This window comes from Dendrobium catenatum, unplaced genomic scaffold (genome assembly GCF_001605985.2).
Source record: "Dendrobium catenatum unplaced genomic scaffold, ASM160598v2 fragScaff_scaffold_1173, whole genome shotgun sequence".
NCBI lineage: Eukaryota > Viridiplantae > Streptophyta > Magnoliopsida > Asparagales > Orchidaceae > Dendrobium > Dendrobium catenatum.
Genome location: NW_021319635.1, coordinates 239,727 through 256,255, shown reverse-complemented (window position 1 = coordinate 256,255; position 16,529 = coordinate 239,727). Strand labels below are relative to the sequence as shown.

General features: G+C 31.8%; 2 protein-coding genes across 5 annotated transcripts in view; one reads left to right on the top strand and one right to left on the bottom strand.

Annotated features, from left to right (window-relative positions):
• LOC110100452 (vacuole membrane protein KMS1) overlaps window positions 1-5,917 on the top strand; it is a gene marked incomplete at its 5' end in the record, with an annotated part of 14,616 nt that extends 8,699 nt beyond the window's left edge. Inside the window, 4 exon segments of one of the 4 annotated variants that reach the window (XM_020827964.2) lie at window positions 3,651-3,767; window positions 4,364-4,549; window positions 5,227-5,453; window positions 5,643-5,917. In XM_020827964.2, the coding sequence (XP_020683623.1) occupies window positions 3,651-3,767; window positions 4,364-4,549; window positions 5,227-5,421 (498 nt within the window). 4 annotated transcript variants of the gene reach the window in all.
• A 2,138-nt stretch (window positions 5,918-8,055) lies between these two features.
• Window positions 8,056-11,923, bottom strand: LOC110100453 (F-box protein At1g55000). Its single transcript, XM_020827965.2, has 2 exons — window positions 11,556-11,923; window positions 8,056-8,631 (listed from the first exon to the last, which is right to left on the bottom strand). The coding sequence occupies exons 1-2, from the start codon at window positions 11,850-11,852 to the stop codon at window positions 8,272-8,274; spliced, it is 657 nt and encodes a 218-aa protein (XP_020683624.1). The 5' UTR covers window positions 11,853-11,923; the 3' UTR covers window positions 8,056-8,271.
• Between the last annotated feature and the right edge of the window lie 4,606 nt (window positions 11,924-16,529).

The window sequence follows — 16,529 nt, the reverse complement described above, 5'->3', positions numbered from 1 at the left end:
CATATTAAAAATAGGATTATGTGTGATATGCATCAACACAAATTTGTTATTGCCATCTATTTCGGCACCATAGAATTATGAAGTTGGGATTATAATTATATGAACCAAGAAGAATTAATTAAATGAAATTTGTTCTTATATTGCAGCAATAATAACACCTAATGGTTGGATACAACTCCATCAAGTATTAGAAAATACTTGATCAAAATCACAAATATTGATGGATTCCACTCCACAATCCAATGACTATCAATAAAGTTCTAAGAGAACCATTTGTACGTAGGCATCCCATAACACACTTCTTTTGAGATCGATTTCCATTGGTGGAGCTTAGAGTAGAGAATGTAATACATATATATATATATACATTAGACTTCCTCAACTCTTAGGATGACCAGAGAAAAAAGGTCAAACAATCTTTTAATCTCCTTGCATTACTTCTTTCTTCTTCAAACAAAAAACTCAATTTATTTCCAAGCACTTTAGCCATAACTAATTCATCATATTGGTCATTCTCTAACTTCGTTTCATAACATCTTGCAACTTATGCTTCATTTGGGACGATTTTCTTATTGCTTCTTAAAATAGCTTTCTGGTATAAAATTTTTAATTTTTGTACTAGAATTAAAGCTACCTTAAGAAGCAGTAAGAAAGACATCACAAACAAAACCATAATTCTTAACAAATGATTTAATGATGTTAAAACATTAAAAAATTAACACAGTTTTCCAAAATTTGTTAAGATCAAAATGAATGATTTCAATCAAACAATCATATAAGCTATATATGGACACTTTGACCCTTCCTTCTCTTAGCTTTACATCTCATCTTTACAATGAACCCGTTGAAATGCTTCTTAATGAACAAAATACAACTTCATATTTTACAACATGCAAACAAAATCTTCAACCTTCAAGTAGAGGAAGCCAATGAAGTTACAGAATCTCCAGAGAGTTTCCTACAAATTATAAAGTAAGTTTATAATGTTTTCCAATATGATCATAGAGAGAGAGAGAGAGAGAGAGAGAGAGAGAGAGAGAGAGAGAGAGAGAGCATTAGTAATGAGGGATAAGATTGCGAGGGCGGCGGGATGGGAGAGAAACATTGAAGGTGGTGAGAGTAAGAGATGTGATGATTGTGAGGAGGGAGATGCAGCGGTGGCGGCAAGCAAATGATATATGGTGATGGTGGCCATGTGGAAGTGTGAGTCTGAGATGTGGTAATAGTGAGATAGTGATTCAGAGTGATTGGAGGAGAATTAGGGCTAGGATGGAGAGCTAAAGTGTGATATAAGCACAACAGATGCAATTATTAAGGTGTTAAAATGATGTGGGTTTAGTTAGAAAATTTAATGTTCTTTTATTTAAGATATTATTTTTTTGCTCTACCTACAAAATTTTATCAAAAGAAAGCTGCAGTTGAAAATTGATAAATAGTTTCCACAATAGCATTCTGTTGGAAATATGTTTGAAGAAAATCCCGAAGCATCTTTCATTGGAAACATGTTTTTCTACTTAAAATATTTTGGACAAATATTTTGCTAGTAATTTTTTGCAACTTCCAACCATTGATTTTTTATGGAAATTTTCTACTGTTGGTGCTCTCGATCATAGTATTGTTGGTTTTTCATATTTCTAATTTTGAGCGGCTCACTTGATATAAAAACTTCGTAGATTCAAATGGTCATACATAGTGTACGCTGTTCATGTTGTAAAATGCTTGGTTCAATTAGGGTAGGCTGTAAGTTTAAATATCGTAACTTAGGATTAAAGTAGGATGGTTTATTTGAAATGGTTCATTAAGGGTGGCTTTTGGAAAGGGAATTTCATGGTGATTACAGTGTAAGTTATCTAGCAGTATACTAAGATGTTTAAGTGTTGTGGACCATGCAATGAAGACATAAATAAGATAAAATAAGTTTGGTGGATAATAATATTTGATCACGAGAGAATGTGTGAAGTATATCCTATAGAGGATTAGATAACCAACTTGTTGGAATGGTTCTCTCTTGGAAAGCAGAGAAAATTGAGATTTTAATGTTAAAAGAGTTGAGAATTTAAATTTATGGGCTTAAGCGAAACAACAATTTAATATAGCTGCTCAGAGGAAAGATAGACATGCAGGAAAAAAATTATGTTTTAAAGCAACAGATTTTCTACCTTGCAACTAGAAAAAAAATCTTATATGGAATCGCTGTTGCATCTTTTACATTATAGGAGTGCAAAACAAATGAAAAAAATATAAGGACATTTGATCAGAGATACCAAACAATGAAGTTTTATCCTAGCACAAAAAAAAAAAAAAAAAAAAAGAGTTTTGAGTGTTTGTACCAGAGAATAATTATCTTGTAGTTATAATGTATTATATTTTATATCAAATGCCCTCCTATGTCTTATTATTAGTGTTACACTCTTAAAATAAAAAATGTATTAGAAATTCCTGACAATTTTCCAACTAATATATTAAGGTTTTAGGTGACATAGTTGTGTAGATCGTTCACTAGACCAAAGAGTTTAGCAACTAATAGAGGTTTGATCTATCGTGACTTCTTTTTAGTTATTTGTAATTTTGAAAAGGTTGGAGTAGCTCCAGTAGAAGATAAGATTAGAGAAAGTCGCCTTAGATGGTTTGGTCACATAAAACGGCGGCCTTGCGATGACCGGTTAGGAGAGTAGAGGTATTAGATTTGACTTATGTTAAGAAAGGTAGGGGTAGACCTAAAAAGACTTGGTTAGAAAATATTAGGAATGACCTTTCTTTATTAGATTTAAACGAGAATTTGACTTTTAATAGGACACAATGGAGAAAAAGGATTCATATAGCCGACCCCACGTAGTGGGATAAAGGCTTGATGTTGTTGTTGCTGTTGTTGTAATTTCCTGCAAAACTCCGTGGAGTTATCTCAAAAGTCAACATTATATTTAAAATAGATAAATGATTAAAATGATTCTTAGTTTCTTAGTTATGTTCATTTTATTTCCGAACTCACTAACTATGAATGAATTTGTCCTAAAATCAACTTGGTCATTCTTTTGACCAAAAATTGACGGAAGGAATCTTTCTCTAGAGAATTTTAAATATTTTAGGGTTAGTCTTACTGTTTAATGGCAACTCAAACTGATATGATTGACTCCTAAAAATTTTAAAATGCTCTCATGGAAAGCTTTCATCTATCAATTTTCATCAAAAAATTACAAGCAATAGAACCAAAATGGTTTTAAGTTTGGTAAGTTGGGGGACTAATTTAATATATAAAAACATATCAGACAAAAATGGATGCAACTAAAAAATTTAGGCACCATTTTGGTCATTTATTCGATTTAAAACAACGGGGCTTAGTTGTTTGATCCTTAATGGTACAACAAAAGAGCTGGTCATCACTTTGATGCGCTGTCCTATCACCTTCCATATGATGGAAGAGCAATTTGAGTATTGGTATTTTCTATTACTGGGGCTTAGAATTAAACTATCTAATCAAGGAGGAGAATGGAGGCATATAGGCTTGCAATCCTGACAACATTTTGAAAATGTATTAAAATATTACTACTAGTTGTGAAAATCGTTGCATCTCTCACTTCTTTGTTCAAATTAATGAAGGCTTATCTTGCTTATAGTATTTTTTTTTCTTGCAACTTTCTCTGCGCTTTTAGGTGCCAAACCCTTTATTTGATCTTGCTGGAATAATGTGTGGGCAATTTGGAGTTACCTTCTGGAAGTTTTTTCTTGCGACTTTGTTTGGGAAGGCAATTTTCAAGACCCACATACAGGTAAATTATTTGCTTTCCTATAACTATTATTTTTCGATAGATTTTTAGATTTGACGTATGTGATGTTTCTTGAGACATTTGCCTATTCACCCCTTCCATCCAACCCTTTCTTATATGTGCATATAGAGCCATACCAGAAACTATTGTTAGCCATAAATCGGCTCTCTTGTTTGATAAGAAGAACCTCAGTAGAAACCCTTGTACTTGAACACATGATTTGTTGGTCAGCTATATCAGGTTACTAAGTGCTGTATATAAAGAATAAGTTGATCCTAAATCATTTCATTTGGCTAATTCAGTTGGTTTACATAGGTTTTTTTTTTTTTTTCAAATCGTGAATATTGAAAATTTTGGTTTGATTCTATTTGGGTTAGGTTAGATCAGATTTGGCGGGGAGTTATGCAAGGCCATGATTGAATCATCTAAGAATCTTCCGATATATATATATATATATATATATATATATATATATAGAGAGAGAGAGAGAGAGAGAGAGAGAGAGCTAGGGAATGTGACTAAGAATTTTAAAACTTAGAATTTAACTTTTGATTGCAAACTGTGCTTAATTTGCCTCTGTTTTTCTTACCTTGGTGCAGACCTTCTTCATCATCTCCCTTTGTAATAATCAACTGTTAGAATGGGTGGAGAATGAGTTCATTTGGTTGTTCAGTCCAGTTCCTGTTTTATCTTCTATTCTTCCCGCCATTGTCACGAAATTGAACATGATTCAAAAGAAATATTTGTCAGCTCCAGTTCCTTCTGCAGATCTTCCGCAAGGAAAGGTATGAGTTCCTCAAGGTCAATGCTGCAATGCATCTGTATTACCTGTGCTCATATTTAGGTTTTTACAAGTTATTTACTCATTATTTCAGCCGATCATGACTTGCTTATGTGGAAACGTGAATCTATTTTCGGTTAATTTATCTTCAATATATGTCTCTTCAACCTTTTGTCTTATGCAACTTTTCCAATCCTTTGACACTAATTTTCCTTTTATGATAGATGCATTTTTTGCCTTCATTACAATGTTAAATCACTTGAATCAACTTTCAATTAGTTATCTTCAATAGATGCACTTCAACTGTTTGTCTAATATAATCACTTTCTAAATCTATCATTCTTACTTTCTTAGCTGTCACACATCCTTCTTACTCTACTCATTTTTGTTATGCTCAACTTAAAATTCAAAGATTTTTTTATTACCCAACACTCCGAATCCATACAATATCGCCATCCTAATCGGCTATTCTTAAACAGCTTTTACAAGTTGAAACTAACGTTTCGTTTGTGCAGCTTTCTTACTGCTTCTTAAAGCAGATTTTTAGTGCAAAGTAGTAAGAAAGTCGTCTTAAATGAAGCCTAAATCATTCATGTACTCCTATCACAGTTTCTTAAAGTTTTAATCCGAATATCTCACCGCAATAACGTCTTGACGTTACCTATCCCTTGTTGCTTTCAGGCAAAACCGTGGAACCTATCATTCACCACTGTCTGGAACGCTGTGATATGGCTAATGCTGATGAACTTCTTTGTGAAAATAGTCACAGATACCGCACAGAGATATCTCAAACAACAACAAGAGTTGCAGTTTAAGAAGTTTTCTGCATCAATCCATTCCAGTTGCAATTCTGAATCTAAAAGCAATAACAGCTGATTATTTCTCACTGCTTCCCCGTCCAAAACAAGGTTAGCTTCTGCATTATTAATGAAATTTCTCTTCTCGAGATGTTAGACTTCGTTTGTAACGGCTTTCTAACTAACAGCTTTTTAGTACAAAAGTTAAAATTTTTGTACTAGAAAATCGCTTTAAGAAGCAGTAAAAAAGCCGTCGCCTTAGCTTTCCTGCAGCTAAACTTTGCACATTGTGTAGCATAGGTGGTGGTGTTTGTGGCAGCGAGCAGAGGATTATTTGTGCCGCTGCTCGAGAGGAAAGGCCTCTAATTCCTTTCTGGTGCTAATCTTATTCTTGAGTATGATCTGACCTTTCATTGTTTCAACGTAATAAGAAAAGGATAATATATTAATATTAGTATATTACTTTGTGGACCATTGTATTAGAAAAGCCCTGCATGCTTAATGATGTTGCTGGCGAATTCTATAATTGATGAATATTGAAAAGGAAAAAAGATATTGGAAATACTTCACTTAATGCTTTATCGTAGTAGATTTTGGTATGCCATATCCCCTCTTAATTTTGATCAATTTTTTTTTTATCAGATGAGCATTATTGGATATTATTTTTATATTACATTCATCTCAAAGCATATTTAATAGTTTTAAATTCTATCATGGTATTTTTTTAGCTATGATATTCTAATAAAAATGTCAAGTTTCCTTACTGGGGAGTTGCTGGAGAGATGTGGAGAGAGGTCTGACATATATAAAAAATTTCTCAAGGAATTCAAGCTTTTTAAATTTGTGGATAGATTATTTTGTGCGGAGCTCGAACGTATCCATAGACCAATTTGGACTCATGCCAACAAATAGGGCTGCAAGCGAACCAAACGTTCGAGGAGCTACTTGTTATTTGGTTCGATTAAAGCTCGTTTGTGATCGTTTAATTAGCTAAACAAACAAGCTTGAACAATATTTTAAATACCCGATTCTTAAATAAACAAACTTAAACACTATGCGTTCGACTCATTTATGTTCGCGAACAACATCATTTGAAGTTCATGAACAAGCTCGACATTAAGCTCAATAAAAGCTTGATTCATGTTCGAATTTGAACTCATGAATAAGCTAGATAAAAATAATTAATATTTGATTATAAATTTAATAAATATAAATAATAATTGTCTTTGTTATATAGACAATTGCTTTTATTATAAATGTGTTTGTTTATAGATATGTTCATGAACGTATTTGTTTGATAGTAAAAAAAAATCGTTAAATATGTTCGTGAACAAGCTCGATAAGCACTAAACGAACGAACATGAACTGAACATAAACTGAGCACGAACACTCATTAATTTAAATGAACCAGGCATGAACACAAATAATAAAGCTCGAACAAACATGAACCAAACTTGAACAAGCTGATATTAAATGAACACTCACATACTCGGCTCCGCTCGGTTCATTTGCAGCCCTTCCAACAAATGTATTGTGTATTGGATGACATCCGAATTGACATTGTATTGGATGACTTGGCGCATCCAAATTAGCACTGTTCATTGGATGACATAATGCGTCCGAATTGGTATTATGCATTGGATGACACGACACGACTGAATTGATCTTTGGACGTGAACATGACACATAATAATTTTTCCTTTGTGGTCTAGAACTGAAAGGTATTTTTCCATTAATGTTACCTTTGAAATTGCTGCGAAGATTGGGTTGTGCTAATGAGTAACAGCAAACTTCTAAGGAAAACAGTAAGCCTCAATAAATAATTAAAATTTATTTGCTGTTTAGTTGATTTGAAAATGCATGCAAAGATATTTCCTTACTTTAATATGCTTGATTGATGAGAAACTAATCAACATTTATTTATAGTTAAAATTAATAAAAATGTTTATTAAATATATTAGAAAAAAAAAAACAAATATAAAATTATTAAAAAAAAATCATTTTCATCTACTTCCGGTCAAGTAAACCCAGCAGTAGATAATTGATATGCAGACATTTAAGCACTCTAAAAAATTTAATGAATATTGGCTTCTCCTACAGGAACTCCTTTCCAACCATCTGAATATTTTAAAACTTCAACCTTATTAAATTGAAGCCCTAAAACTTCATATCAAGACAGGACCATTCAAAGAGTTCAGGGGTTAATAGCATAAACTGTTGCTTGAGAATGAATGCTAGAAAATCAGGTTTTGAAGCCAATAATTTGAGAGAATGATGCAACGCATCTGATTGATTTTCAGACGATATTTAGCACCCGCACAAAAATAATTAATCGTAATTTGCAGTCATAATTTTTTAGAAAATTTACACAAATACCACTTTTTATATATTTACAGATATGACACAATTTATGTACTTATTTTATTTTAACTTATTTAATATTAATCATATGTTTTGCCATTTAGAGATCAAAAGGTTCTATAAATAAATCTAAAGATTTAAATATTCGATATATAACTATTTGGTAATTATGTAAATCCCTCTTTTTCTACAACCTACATTCCTGATGAGGTAATACTGTAATAATTGTATAAAGGACTTGGTTGTGATCAGAATCTCATAGAAAATATTCTATACATTAAATACATCTATACTTACAGTTATACATATTTATTTAGGTTAATTAAGACAAATTTAAATACAGATCACATACGTAAGATTCGAACCCAAAACCCCTTGATTGAAGAGATTATTTTGTGCGGACACCGGACAGTCCGGAGACCAATCAGAACGCGCCACGTCACCCAATACCGAGCGGTACCGAGCAAAAAAGTGACGTGGCGCATTCTGATTGATCTCTAGACGCCGTCCAGTGTCCGCCCAACATAACCAAGATGAGCTGCATCAATTATATATATGTTACCAGTTTCTAGTTTCTTCCTCCCTGTTGCTCCCACCTGAGATCCTCAGCGAACCGCCGAATGGCATTCCGGGGATCGCCATTAGAAATGGACAAATAGTATGCAGCAGTACCATCATCAACCTGCAAGCTTCGTTTCAGTGAATCAATAAGTTTCCTACTTCCTCTTTGAGCAGGAAGAACTGATATTCCATTAGGGTTTCCTTCTAGATAGAGCACTGCAACTTCTCTCTTAGCATGATCATCTAATTCGATGAAGCAGGTACTGTTATGAAGAAGTTCTGGATCACTTATGGGGATCAGAAGCCTCTCTCTTGAATGTATTCCATGCTCGCTCATCATATTGTTCAGACGTTTTATCTCAATCACCTATATATGAAGAAGCCTCGGAATGTTAGAACATGGAAATGGAATAAAATCTTTGTATACTTTGAAATGGAGATTCTGCTGTACAATATATTGCTTAAAGTTTAGTTTTTATTTCAATCTTAGTGAGTATTCTTCAATCATTAATCATAGCTTTCATTGCATCTGAGGCTTCGTTTGGAACGACTTTCTTATTATTTCGTAAAGTAACTTTTTAGTTCAAAAATTAAAAATTTTAAACTAAAAAGCTGCTTTAAGAAGCAATAAGAAAGTCGTCCCAAACGAAGCCTGAGTCTACTTCAGCATATATAGGAGTTTATTTAATCGATCTATTCTAAGACGTCTTCTACAAATATTGTTTGATGCGACATTGCTAATGCAGATTCTTTAGTTAATTTTATTATTGAAAATATAAGTTAATCAAATTAGTATAATTAGGTTTTATTCTAAAAATTGTATCTTATTCATCATTACTTGTTATGGCTCTAGATTCTCATTCTTACATAGCATCCTTACAACAATAAGGACAACATCAAGCCTTTTATTTATTTATTTATTTTTTATTTTTATTTTTTTTTTTAACAACATCAAGCCTTTGTTACAACGCCTGGGGTCGGCTACATGAATCCTTTTTCTCCATTGTGTCATGTTAAGTCAAATTCTTGTTTAACTCTAATAAAAAAAGATCATTTCTAATATTTTCTAACCAAATCTTTTTAGATCTACCTCTACTTTTCTTAACATAAATCAAATCTAAAACCTCTACTTTCCTAACCAGATCATCGGAAGGCCGCCGTTTTATGTTACCACACCATCAATGCAAAATATCCTTGATCCAATTTTATTTTTTAGCTTGTTTAGCTTTTTAGCTCTTCCATTAGCGTCTGCAATTACATCTTCACAAAAGGTATATATATGATTTCTCTACTATTTCCATAAAGGCAAAATGTTAGAAGCAATCCTTCATGGTTGATCTTAGAATGTTGCTTGATGTTGTGTTATACATAGAAGGGTGAAATATATAAGCAAGGACATCGGTTCACTTATCCAGATTATGGAGGATGTTATGATAAAACTTCCTATCCTCATTCAACTGAAAAGCTATATATTACAAGTTTCAAGAACCAAAAAATCCGATTTTAACCATAACAAAATTATAGAAACAATGTTTAATTAGAACATGCTGTATAAGATGACTTACCAGTCACGGAAGAGCAACCTGCCATGCACAGCAAATGTTAAGAAGACACAAGCTACAGCTTGTAAATTGGTTCAGTAATGTAAAGAATAAAAACTGGTTTTTTTCCTTTTGACATGGAGTTTTGTCTCCTCCTGTATCCAATGACTAAATAACAGCATGAATAACTAAATAGAAGAACATGAAAAAAATTCTTGGAACCTTGGAATTCCATTTTCAGTAGACATCCTCCAAAACTCTTAACTTGAAACTTCAATTGACAACGGGATTAACTGATGGAAAACTAACCAAAAAGGTAATATATATGCAGCAGAATAAAAAGGAAAAAAAAAACACTATATATCAATCGGAAACCATTATCACCATGGAATGGAAGGGGAAAAAAAGATCAAATCTAGCTAAAACTACAACACAAAAAAAAAAACAAATCCTGCATATCAATCATCCAAACTAACGGTACTGCAGGAAGAAAAAACTACAATATGACCAAAAGAATAAGTATAAATAGATATGGTTATATGCTTTTATTTTTATTTTTATTTTTTTAAGACAATTAATGTGTGTTAAACTCCTTACCTTACACAAGGTGGAGGCTCACATGCATGGCCGGATCCTCCTCAAGCTCAGGGGAGCGCAATTGCACCCCCTAAATAAATTAAAAATTTTTTATTATATAATTTTTTAGGTAATTTATACCTCCATCTATTTTTTAGTCTTTATTACAAGGGTTTTTACTTTTTAGGCAATTGCACCCCAAAAACATTTTAAAATGCTATGGTCTTTAGGCAATTGTCCCTAGCATAATTAAACACATTGTATATAAGTGTAATTGTTAGAGAACGATGAATCAAATACAAAGAGAAATAGTGAAGAGAATTCATCATTTTATTTATTAATTTGAATTCCGAAAAATATTCTTACAACCAAAAATTTTTTCGGGGGCAGCCCTTGACCCCATGACCTAATCAGGCAGGTCGAACCCCAGCAGGGGACACTGACCCCTTGGATCTCCGACATATCTGCGAAGCGTACGATGATCAATGATATGAACAAATAGGGGTTGAGCCAAATTCAAGGCAACTTCAACATACATTTTGTAGAAATTGAATGATTAATCATCTTTAGCGGTCTTTTTCTTTTTGTCTCTATTGTTTGTTCGCAATTGACCCATTTTTTTATAGCGAATGTTCGAGCCAAATTCGAGGTAACACCAACAGTTACTTATAAGTTTCCCCCCATTAACCATGAAAACTGACCACTGAGATTACCAAATAATTCAGCATCACTAGAATCATTAGCATAAATGAAATGAAAATGTATTAAAACAACCAAGCACTATGTAGCCTTCACCACAAGACCATTCTCTTTAATTGGGCCATATAAGTTGGTTGGGTGACCGAATTCCCATGATTTTGGGTGAGTAACTCTCCCACCATATAATATAAATTTGCTTTCATCCTAATGAAATCCTTTTTTCCATCCATTTTCAAATCTTCTTCAAGATTTCCGTGGAACTATGTCAATTTCATAAGACCGAAAAGCTTCAAAATCCATAGATCACTGCCCATTCAATTTCCCCTATCAAAATCCATCCCTAAATCCACCCCACTCAAATTTCTCCACCATCTCCTCACCCAGATTTAATGTAACCAATCCACGCAATTCGAAATCCACACAATCCAAAGTTCAATTAGAAAACGAGAATTTGTTAATGAGCGGCAAACACTACCTGGACTGAATACTTGACGGCGAGTCCGGCGACGGTGTCTCCACGGACAAGGCAGTGGGAGATGGCGAAGCGGTCAAGGCCTGTGTAGCGCCAGAATCCAGTAGAAGACGGCGAACCTAGCACCCGCTGCACCTTCCACGGCTTCCTGAAAGCTAGCTCCACAAGCTCCCGATCAGAAGCCAACTCCCTCCATAGCCTGCAGACGCACGCCGCACGCGCGAGGTCCGCCGGTGATAACAGCTCGAGGATCGAGCGGAGGAGATCGCTCGCTCCGAGATCCGAGAAGTAAGCGTTCATTGGAGAGACCACCGCGGCGGCGGATGCTAGGGTTTCAGCAGAGAAAATATAGTGTGGCCGGCTAAAGGCAATAAATCATCCTAATTAAATGGTACTAAACTAAAATTATATTTTATTAAATTTTAAAAATTTATTATAATATCTTGATATAAAATACATCTGAGATTTTTTTTAATATGATGCATTTTTTAATTAAAATATATTTTATTAAATTTTTATTATGATAATTTTTATCATGTGTCATTAGTTTCAAAATTTTTATATTATTTTTAATATAATTAAAATATTATATAATTAATTAATTTGTTGAATAAGTTTATTTAAACAATGAGATAATAAATTAAATTATTAGATATTCTTAATATATTTTATAATTATTAGCTTGCAATTGTATAATAATTAGTCTAATGATCTCTTAGTTATATTTATCAAATAATTTAATTAGATTATCTATTAATTTAATTGTATTAAAAAGAACGCAATATATGTTAAATTAAAGACACATGAATAAAAAATATATTAAGATATCATGAGACAATTTTTATTCTTAAATATTTTTAAAAAATAATAAATTAAATCATAAAACATTTTCATTAAATTTTAGAAAAATAATGAATTTATTTAATGGATAAAATATGATTAATTCTTTATTATCAAATTAACTTAAAACTAACTATAAAATTAAATGTTTGAAGTATGTTAATTTTCTATATTTATTGAAAATTAATTATAATGTAAAGCAATATAATAAGATAAATAAATAAGAATCATATTGTCTTGCTAATTTTATAATGCATAATAAAAAAAAAAGTAATCATAACAATAAATTAATTTAAAATAATTTTATAATTCATAATTGTTACCCAAAATTATATTGTTTAGTAAAATTATATCCAAATATCTAAATTAAATAATATATTTGTATGTGAAATAGTCAAATTATCAGGAGTTTAATAAAATATTAAAAACAAAAATAGATGATTTTATAAAAACTAATTAAATTTAGATCATATTATCATAATTCAAAGCATATGAATGTTATTTTAATAAGTAAAATAATTTAAGATATTGCATTTAAAATTATCCTAATTATAATGGTGCATAAATCTTGTCTTTATGATTATGACTAATTGTCACACTACAAATAATTTTAACTCTTTTGCTAACTCACATATTATCATAAGATATTATAGAATAATATATTATTAAGAATTTAATATTTAAAATGGCACATCAATAATTGTATTAAAAAAGGTTGATATGTACTTAATTGATAAAAAATTATTATATGAGCATGAAATGCAAAAATTGTCTTTTTTTAAAATGATAACAATAATTGTCTTGTTTTAACTGATCAAAATATATTATTATTTATATCATAATTAATTATTTTTTAATTGCAAATATTCAAAACCTATCAATTTTTTATATGAGCATGAAATGCAAAAAATTATTTTTTATTCTCAATATTAATCTTTCCAAGAATACCTAGATGTGAATTTTATGAATGCTTTTTAATATTAAATTAATTCTTATGCTTAGTTTGGAACGGCTTTCTTATTGCTTTGTAAAGCTGATTTTTCGTACAAAAATCTCTTCAAAGCAAAGAAAATACATTGGTCTAAAGCTGTCCCAAACCAACCTTTAATCTCTCATTAGAATTATGTATGAGTAATGATGATAATAAAAAATAGATGATTGATCATAGCTACGACATGATTCCACCGACTACAAACGGCCACACAAATAATCCAACAACAACAACAATAATAACATCAAGCCTTTGTCCCACTACATGGGGTATTTTTCATGTCATGATTATTCGACAAATTTTACGCTGTCTGTCGACTACTTAACACAACACTCTACTTTTCTCATATAGGAATTGGGACATCACAACGACAGTGCTAACAAATAATCCAACCAATTAACAAAAAATAATATTCAAAACAACCCAATTGTCGCAAAAAAGACTAACCACGTCGACATCAATAAGTCCAGCGACACCGACAACTACAAGACAAATAAACTCTTGAAAACGAACGAAGCACAATATTATGTTTAAAATCAAATTGATGAGCTAAACCCTAAACCCTAAAACATAAACATGAACGAGCGATAGTCGAGTGGTTGAGGAACTTTGTCTCCCTCTATCATCAACCTAAGCTCAAAACTACTAACAATTAATAAAATTACATTTATATCCTCACCACTTAAAAGAAAAACTTACAAAATTATAAATTAATTATAATGATGTATTTAAATATTATATTATATATATCTTCACATTCTCACCTGCATTGAAACGCAGCTTTAAAAACTGTGCATTTAGTGATTACAGCATCATCCAGCTGCCATTACTCTTCAATATAATGTTACTTTTGCTACTGAGTTGATAGCTCCCATAAATTTTCTTGAAGGCTTTAGTACTCATATTCAGTGCTCGGAACCTTAGTATTTGGCTGAAAGGGACAGATTTCCATTCTTTATTAGATATTATAATTACGAGCTATATAAAATTGTATAATTTATGCTGCAAATTTGAATAATAAAACAGTATAATAAATGCTTTGGTGGGTTGTTGGCTCGTATTTTAATTACCCATTCAACAATAAATTTCAATTAAATCAAATTTAGGCTTTATTTGGGACGGCTTTTTTATTTTATTATTTTTAAAACAAATTTTTTATAAATAATTAATATTTTTGTGTTAAAAAACTATTTTAAACAACAAGAAATCTGTCTTATATGAAACCGTTAATTTTTTTTAATAGCTTTCTAAAACAGCTTTCTAGCACAAAATATTTTAATTTTGAAGCAGTAAGAAAGTCATCCCAAACAAAACGTTAATATCAACTCAAAATCTGAAATAAATGTATGGTTCTTAATTCTACTTGAGATCAATATTATTTCAAGATGAAATGGTTTGATTTAGTGTATATACGTGTCGATATGAACTCGAAGTTCGCATGAACCATTAAGCGCACTAAATTTATATATCACTGAAATCTAGCAAGTTAGTTATAGGTTTAGCTCCATATATTAAGTCCATGGAGTCGACCAAGCGAATCGACTAATGATAAACCCAAATAGCTACGAGTTCAACTTCTATAGTTTCTACCGAAAGGAGAACTAAGGCTTCGTTTGGGACGACTTTCTTGCTGCTTCTTGAAGCAACTTTTTAGTTTCAAATTTTTAATTTTTATACTAAAAAATAATTTTAAAAAGCGGCAAAAAAGCCGTCACAAACGAAACCTAAGTCTTGTTTTCAGAACAGCTTTAGTCCATTACTTTTTTCGAGACTTTCAAGAAATTTTTATGCTAAAATATTACTGTAGAAAACAATAAAAAAAGCTTAAATTTACTCAAAATAAAACTTCTTTTAATACCCTTACATGCCTGCAACAAACAAACTGTCAGGCAGAAATACAAAGAAAATAAGATAAAAGAAAAAATAATGAAAATAATTAATGGTTGTCCCTTTCAATCTATATGTCATATTTTAAATCTACCTCACAATTTAAATAATAATATAAGATTTATTATATTTAAGTCACCTATTAAATATTACCTCATATAATAATAAGCTTAGTACATCTAAAAATTAAAGAATCACGACAATAGTTTTAAATAATAATTTATTAAGTGGATTTCAACTTTACTTATATATATATATATATATATTCTCAAAAAATTATCTTGATCGAGCACGAATCTTGAGGCAAAATCGAACCGGAAAACTTCAAAAATTAAATCCGGGAGCACCCGAACTCCGATTTCAACGAGCTTATAATCAAATTGAGCATCTCGGAAATACGAACCCAACGACACCAAATTCAACTCAATTGCCCAAGATCGCCGAATTCCGACTAAGACCTTCAAATGTCTGACGAACGGTGCACGATCAAAGGATTCAATATCAGCCGTCCATTCGGCCACTCCCTATTTGTCCCTGATCTCACATCTATTTACGAGCTATGCCACTCCAGAAAAATTATAAATAGACCCCTCATTTCTCATAAGAGGGACCCCAAGCAAGAAGAAGAGAAGAGAAGGATAGCCGGGAATAACTCCTCCTCGACCACCGTCAGAGTTCTTCCCGCCGCCTGAGTAACGTCGGAATTTTGCCGGACACCCGGGGGACGCCGGAACTCTGCTCAACTTTGTAACTGAATCTCAATTCAAAAGAGATTCATTGTAAACTGATCGTCATAACTTTTGTGGACGAGTCAACCTTTTTGTAATTCAAACAAATACTAGTGGAATTATTTTCAACTGGGTGTGGCCCCGTGGTTTTTTCCCTTTCAGAATTTCTACGCAAAAATTCTGGTGTTATTTCTCCTCTGTTTGTGTACTAAATATTCGTACAATGCTGAGACGAAAATTTCTTAACTCTACCGCCGCATATATTCTAGTACGCAACAATATATAATATAAAAAAGTTCACATAATAAAGTTCGCACAAAAAGTAAAAGGAAGTTTCATATAAGAGTGAAATTGAGTCGAGTCAAGAGCTCGTTTAATTTGACCTGAGCTTGACTTCAACTTGAGCTTTTATGTTGAGCTTGAGCTCAACTCGAGTGAAAATATGAGGCTCAAGTTCGATTTGAATGCTCAAACTCCATAAGAAGGCAGGAGATTGGCTCATTTTGAATCTTGATTTCTTATTTTAAATTT